This window comes from Mya arenaria, chromosome 4 (assembly GCF_026914265.1).
Source record: "Mya arenaria isolate MELC-2E11 chromosome 4, ASM2691426v1".
Classification (NCBI taxonomy): domain Eukaryota; kingdom Metazoa; phylum Mollusca; class Bivalvia; order Myida; family Myidae; genus Mya; species Mya arenaria.
In genome coordinates, this window is record NC_069125.1 from 27,618,956 (window position 1) to 27,626,971 (window position 8,016).

At 32.5% G+C, this 8,016-nt stretch overlaps 1 protein-coding gene across 1 annotated transcript; it reads left to right on the top strand.

Annotated features, from left to right (window-relative positions):
- Positions 1-3,826: 3,826 nt before the first annotated feature.
- Positions 3,827-4,948, top strand: LOC128230735 (protein ABHD15-like). The gene has a single exon (XM_052943179.1). The coding sequence runs from the start codon at positions 3,827-3,829 to the stop codon at positions 4,946-4,948; it is 1,122 nt and encodes a 373-aa protein (XP_052799139.1).
- The last annotated feature ends 3,068 nt before the right edge of the window (positions 4,949-8,016 follow it).

Genomic DNA, 8,016 nt, shown 5'->3' on the forward strand with positions numbered 1-8,016 from the left:
AAAGCACAAAACAATTTCACTTTTTCCAATACGACATTCTGCCTAGAGGCTCTCTACTTCTATGCGCAGGCTTATAACAAATCCTCAACATAATTCACAACGTGTCCTATAATCCAATAGGGGAGGAATAAAGTGATCGTCAGGTACCGGCCGCTGTCAGTGTGCTTACGGAAACTGAAAGAGTAAAACCAAACGATCAAAGGATCATCGCGGATATAAATGTATAGTTTTTCAATACTTGAAATGTGACTTATCTTGATGTGACGATACAATGTAAGTATATGAAATACATGCCGATTTCTTTATCGAATAATTGGCTTTTCTTAAGTGATAGGATCCATAACAATATAAGAGTATATTTGAGAATCTTAATCTCATTGTCTGTCCATATTAGGACACTTTACCTGTTGGTAGCCTACGATAACTTTAAACCCGAAATCGTGCGAATTGAGAAAAAATTGAAACTTCTTTTAAAATGTTTTAAAAAATTCACCTCAAATACTTATTACATTTTCCACTTTGGATATTGTAGAAACTTTTAGGATCCATTGACAGTGAAAAGAAATATATGCGTTATTAACTTGCAAATTAAATGTTCGATTAAAATTCATTTTTTTTCAGAAAAAAAAAGCTTCAGCTTTTAGAACAAATTATTTTGGTACATGTACCTTTAAGCTCCAAAAGAGTGTTTGCTTTTCAATATTTGTTACAATTGTAAAGTTTTTAATCATGGGAAATCTAATTCAAATGGTTTTAAAACGTTATTTATGCATAATGAACACAATCATTGACCTGTAAATGATACTTCGAAATCAATGGAACGAAAGTTAATTTGCTAAATAAACATTAGTTAATTGCAGAACGTAAATAAATCATAGATACATAATTCATTCTTGGTAGTTAATACTTTTTTACCTTCAATTATGCGAGGAATATGGCAGGAAATAACTATAATGATAACTTTCTTAATAATCTAAATAGCCGAGCGCAGAAACTAATGCAAAGCAAAACATGATTTATTCTCATCGAAGATATGATAATAACACCAAATTATTTTCAGCAGTTTATTGTGACAACATTGCTCACACATCCAGTGTTGGACAAAAATGCTACATTAATTTGAATAATTTAAGTTAAACATGTTTCATTTTTGCATTCGAAGGATCTCAAACGGAAGTGTTTCTAAGGTCACTAAGGTCACATAACATCATACAAAGAAATAATTACAAACCAGTCGTCAATCAAGTCGTATATAGATACTGTTCTCAAGTACTCTGCGTTCATACTCACAAACTTAAATATTACCCTATCTATATACGAAGTAAGAACTATTAACAACATTTCACAGAATGACGATAATATCGAAAACAAACTTAACATATTGAGATCTATTTTTTCTGAAGACCGCGTCTTTAAAGCCATATATAAAACTCAGACTATATTCTCTCTTTTCAAAACATTTCATAACAATATTTTAATGTGCAAAATCATCACTGACGCACGACACAAATATGCTTAATTTTGTATGAATAGACTCCATTAGCAAATATTAGGTATAATGATTGATATACTTTAATGCGCTTAGCTTGTTTACATTGTGGATTACCCTAAAGCTTGTGAAATCAGCATGTTTAATAATATTAATCCCCCAGCAAATTTGATAATAAACACCGGACAAAACATTGGAATCTTACCCAATATGGAACAGGTTGTCTTGTAAGGACACATGTAAACTTATCTTAAAATTTACACTGTGAAAAATACATTTCAGCTTTCCTGTCATTGGCACGGTATTTTAGGTTTTATATTTAGTATTTATTTTAAGTGAAATACATGTACCAGTGCTTGGCATTACAATGTGTACAACTGCAGCAATTTTGAACTGATTTGCTATTGGTAATAAGCGGATGTATTCCTTCTGATTAAAGTCGGACACAGGTGAGATAATTATGAAAACATTGATATTGGTATTGCCGCCTTGGTAAAGTCAGTTATATATCTCATTAGAAAGTGTTGGTTGAAACGATTTCGTTTTAGTAGTCTAAAAACTTTAGTTTCAACAAGGTTTAGTTTGTGTTTATCTGAATCGTTATTCTCTGTCCTAAATTTTGGTGGAAATATACAAACTCTAATGTCCGTAGTATTTATTATATGGATTTATACACGTCAGCTTTTGTCGGAAAATAATTTGCTATTCCATCTTTATGTATATAATATAACATATGAGTAAGACGCTTGATTCATAATCTTCCATAGCTCCTAACAATACATATGTACATATATATTCAATTCTAAATTGAAATCAAGTTGAATAATGTAAATTCTTTCAGACTGCCGACATAAGAATGCAACATTCAACAGATCTTCCCAGGTTGCTAGACTGACATCCGTTATTGCTAACGCTAATGGTTTGGTCTCTTCAAGAAGTTATAACTACAAAAAATCAACTTCCATAGAAAACAGTGATTCCGAGACACCGATGCATTAAGTAGCATACATATTGAGTGCAGTCGTAATGCCGATGACTCAAAAGTAACATAGGACTTTTAAAGTGTTTGGTTCAAAAGTGCGTACGGACCCAAATCTTCAAAGAAACAACGTTATTCATACTAATCAACGCTGGAATTTAAAGCAGTATCCAAATTGTTTGTAAACAAGGCATGTTTGAAGAACAAATCATATTGAAAACACCTGCCGTTTTTTACCCTTTTCTAAATAAACAATCAGATGAAAGTGGATTTATAACGCGAAGATATTGCGAACTGAAAGTGCAACAAAAACAGACGATAAGAGGATTATGTAAACATATTAGATTATAGAGCGAAGAAAAAAATATTTTCGAACACTTGACAAACATGGCATGAAAACTATGTTTTTTCTGATGTTAAGTGGTATTATCAGCTGTCATGCTTGATTACCTTCAATAAATGTAACACTAATTACTTAGCGGTATTGTCAATGACGGAATGTAAATAAGTGTGCATTTTCACTAATCACTGCAATAAGATTGCTGAATTGCAATAGTGCATTTGCAAAGCTATATTTTGAATAAGCTTATAAAAGAAAACTGGGGATAAATATGAATAGTTTTACTATTCATTAACGCATATTTATGTCATGGAAAAGCATTATGTCTCCCTGAAATATGAAACCTAAATGAATTATGGGATTTATGTGTCAAGCAGCACAGATCATATCACATGGAAGTTGATGGATATTTCTGTACAAACCAGTAAGCATTTGAAGTAAGTTAATTCAGGCGAAATAACCATAAATTTAAGTGCGGAAATAAATTCGATTTCTTTTAGAATGGGTGTATTTAGGTCGACAGCAATAATTAAATGAAATGAAAGAAATATGTTTCGTTGGACGCACAGTTGATCTGATAAGTGAGACGAGAACCTCAAACATATTATTTTATGTTAAATTGACGGTTGTGAATGAAATGAATGAGGTAAAAACGAGTATAGACCTTTGTGTATTTAGGCTACTCATAAACAGTAAGCAAAATAGCTGGACGATAGCACATTTTATGGTTTCAGTAAAATATACCTACGTCAATTGATAGTGACGAGGAAAGACACACCGGCAGCGGAAAGACACTTCACCATATCTTAACAATATACCTTGAACAACAAGCCATGAAATAAACTAAGTTGCATATAAATACGACAGTCTTAAAAAATGAATAACCAATCAAGTTTCATTGTTATATCAATGTGAATTGCACACTAAACAGATTGAGTTGGAAACTACAGTTATGGTTTTTGCTGTGTACTCAACTGTGACGTCTCTACCATTTTGCTTAGCCGTGCTTGGAACAATAATGGTCAGTGCTTACATTTACCTCAAGTCTTTTATAACACTGTCATCAACAATACCCAAATTGTATTTCAAAGAATCAGCATTGGCGTCGCATCTTCTCAAGCGATGCAGACTGATGAACCGTAAATTTGATCCGCCTTGGTATCTAAGAAACGCGCATGTGCAAACCATCTTATCATTTATTTTTCCACAAGCTTCAACTGAATTTGACAGAGAATATCTACAGATGCGTGATCGAGGAGTCGTAGCGCTTGACTGGGTTCTTCATGTGTCTGTTCATAAGAGAAAGCGTTGTTCTGTGTTAATAATACTTCCGGGACTAACGGCTAATGCGGTCAACGTTTCAAACCTATGTGATTTAGCTGCTCACAAAGGGTATCGGACTGCTGTATTTAATCAAAGGGGATTTGGAAATTCAGTGTTAACTACTCCGAAGATACTGAGCAACGGGGATCCGCACGATTTACGCCAAGTAGTTAAGTATATACATGCTCGATACCCGAAAGCGTTAGTTACAATGGTAGGATTAGGAACGGGTTGTTCGCTTTTACTATCATATCTTGGAGAATTCGGTTCATCGGCTAACATTTGCGCTGGAGTGTGTGTATCGGCGTGCTTTGACAACCCAGGAAAGTTTTCCAAAGGCGTTCAAGGAATATACGACATATTATATTTGTTATCATTAAAAAAAACGTTATGTGTACATTCAAATTCACTCTCAAAGTATATCGCTTTTAATGAGTTGCTCAAATGCTGGTCATTTCGACATTTTTATGAGCTTGCGTTTTCAAAATTATATAACTTCTCAAATGTCGATGACTTTTGGGACCGCAATAATCCATTGAGAGATGTCGACGAGATAGCAGTTCCTTTATTATTTATCAATAGCCTAGATGATCCGTTTTATTCCAAAATAAGTATTCCATACGATCTGTGCAAGTACTATCCACATTTTCTAATGGTTTGTACAAATAAAGGTGGACATTGTGGATTTATTGACGACCCATGTGATGTAAGTTGGTCAGATAAACTAGCACTGGATTACTTAGATACCGTATTAGAGTTTACAAACAAGGGTCATACTATTAATTATGGAAAATGTGGCGTTAGATCTACGATTTGATTATATAAGTTATTTGATAAAATAATAAAATGCAATGATCTCTAGATTGTCTGTCATTATTTTAACCCAACCCGATATTATGAGTCTAATTAAAGATGCAATTTAAAGGTTTAAAAGCCGTTAAATATGTTCATACGTAATCAATGCAATTAACTTCTTATTGTAATGTTTTTTGGTAAACACACTTAAACATTGTTCGCCGGCATATTTGCCTTTTGAACGGTATTTGACATTAAACCTGTGTATATCCTTTCTCTACAGTCAATGCTGAATAGAGCTGAATAAAATACAAATATAAATCATCTTTCATATAATTAAATGACAAATTAGAGATACGATCCGAAGTAAAGTATCCCCCAGTCTTCTTCACCTAATATATTGAGCTTATGCACAAGCATTGACACGTGCTGACCTTCCTCAACATTTACTAAAGAAATGCATTCAATGATTATCGGATTTATTCCTTATATATGCTTTGGAAATAACACAACAATTGTTTACGATCGGCGTAACCCTATTCCGAAATAAGAAATCTAAGTATATTCATAAACCAAGCATTTCTTTTAAGAATTTCTGTGATCAATAATATGATCTAGTATATATAGTAATATATTACATTAGCCTCCCAAATCCCTATTATCCTGGTATTGCATATATTAAGCATTTACATTTAATTGAGATTTTTACCATTTGTACAAAAATAATAATCTATAAATTATAATGTTTTATCTGTGTTTATTTCTTTTCCTTTTTCCTTCTTGTTTTGTCATGTATCATTGTGACCATAATAATTATTATTTGTCATATTATGTTTTGTCAAGAAACTGTTATTTACATGTTTACGACAATAAAACAACTCTGTCTGTCTGTCTGTCTGTCTGTCTGTCTGTCTGTCTGTCCTTTTCCGTATGAAGCCACGATCATACCATTTTCAAAATAGCTCAAGTATTATAATGTTTTTAATTAGGTGATTTCATATTGGCCTAGTTATTTGTCCGAGGTGAGCCTTTTTAATACAGCTGACCGAGGACAAATAACTGGGCCAATATGAAATCACCTAATTAATAAGTATTTTATTAATTAACTATCACCAGGTGTGTTAAAAACATTCTTATAACTTAACATTTGCTCACATTGAAGCCGTATTGATCTCTTATTCATTCATGGTGTCTGCTTTTCTAGACTTTACTTTTTTTATCTTGCCATGTATTCTTAAAGTGACATTGCACATATTTATGAATAAAGCACTGTACATTGTAAGGAAGCATGTCTTTTCGTCTTAATTTCGTAAATCATATGCCAAAACGTCAAATGGTTCACCTTCGTCTTCCATTTTGTCGGTGTACAAAATCATAATAGTCCGTACAAAGTGGTTCAATCATTTAATGGGTTCAAGTATTCCAAATAAGTTTTTACGAAGCACAAAATTTTTAAAACAGTCGGAGAACGAAAAAAAAAATGGCTACCTTTCAAAATAATTTCCAGTATATTTTTCATATTAGGCGAGTTTCGACAGCCAATGAAAATGGCCCATTTCTCAAGTCCTATATCAGGCGAGTTTTGTAGCCAATCAAAACGGAGGAAACTCATTTTAGCCGTGTTTGTTTGATATTGAGCGAGTTTTAGCATATATTGTCTTTAATTATTTGGTATTGGTACCGCAATTGTCTCTGTATCTCGTCAAATAAGTTATAGTTGATTAAGAAAATGTTCTATTATCGAATTAAAACTATTTGCAAGGATCACTCGTCTTTTTTTTACAAGTTAATGACATCGTTTTCAAATATTCATATTTATTTAATTGAGATAAAAAAAATTAAATTTGAAAGATTTAAACGAACCCAAACTCAGTTGTCACAATTCTTCAGAATAATTCGATGTATTCAAAATTTATTGCATTTTTAGATGATAGCAATTTCCTAATAAATCATTTACGACATCGCTATATACGATTTCAAGTTCTTTTAAGATATATATATCGCAAAGGCGGTTTTAAATCATCTTCCATCTTCCATCTATCCATCTTCCTAGGTGATTAGTTTTTGTTACCTAACGATGGTTGCCACTGTTATTCTGTTACACATGAATTCCGGACACAGGACAAAAATAACATTCATACTCGTTAGAGCGGATTTGACGGATATTTCACTCATACAGAGACTGCTGGCTGCATCACGTAATTACGCGAATATTGTATAATCAAAACCAATAACCAAGTCATTTTACGAAGCTTATTTTGACGGGTCGTGCGGTGGAATACTCGTCGGTAAGGCGGGCTTCGGCTGAATGACCTTCTATGTGAATATATTTCTTTCAGAGATGACTTAAATGCATGACACAGTCCAAATATACTGCGTGTTTCAAATATTGAGTGCTTCTGAAACGCTGGTATCTTGATTTCACATAATAAGAACGTCTCTTTTGGCAACTGTTTCACGGAATCACTTTTGTCTATAAAAGTTCCAATTTGGAAACCATAGTCCTTTGAGAGACCATACCATCTGCATCAGCGATAATGAACGGTGGTTTCCCATTTGATATTGGCAGTAATGTTGAATGATTTATTCGGATAATGGTTATTTGGCTGCTAAACATATACCCAATATTCAAATTCATTGCAAATAAGTATTTTGGTAATGCATAGTTAAGTTTAATCAAGATAATATTTATAACGCAACAGTCATCTTTACCCATTGACAAAAAAAACACACGAAAAAACATGTTGTTTGTTTGACTAAGTACTCAAATATTTATAAATCTTAAAAAATGCCCATATTAGCCTTTGGAAAAAATATAGTTTATTTTTACTCAAAAAACATAGAAGTGGCATTTTAATTTAAATACCTCATAAAAACTTAAGTATATTTGAAGTTTACCTTTGATAAGTTTCCATTTAATGAATCTCGATATGTGTCTCCGTCGGTCAGTAAATAATGGATGCGAGGGGCACTTGGTATGTAATACAGCTTCATCTCGTTTATTATTAATATTAGTATTAATAGTAATGTATAAAATACATATATCTTTTTTCAAATCTATACAGTTTTATAATAGATTTAGAAGTCTTT

Bases quoted from the DNA above. Each gene is read 5' to 3' on its own strand.
- LOC128230735 (XM_052943179.1), top strand. From the start codon at position 3,827: ATGGTCAGTGCTTACATTTACCTCAAGTCTTTTATAACACTGTCATCA.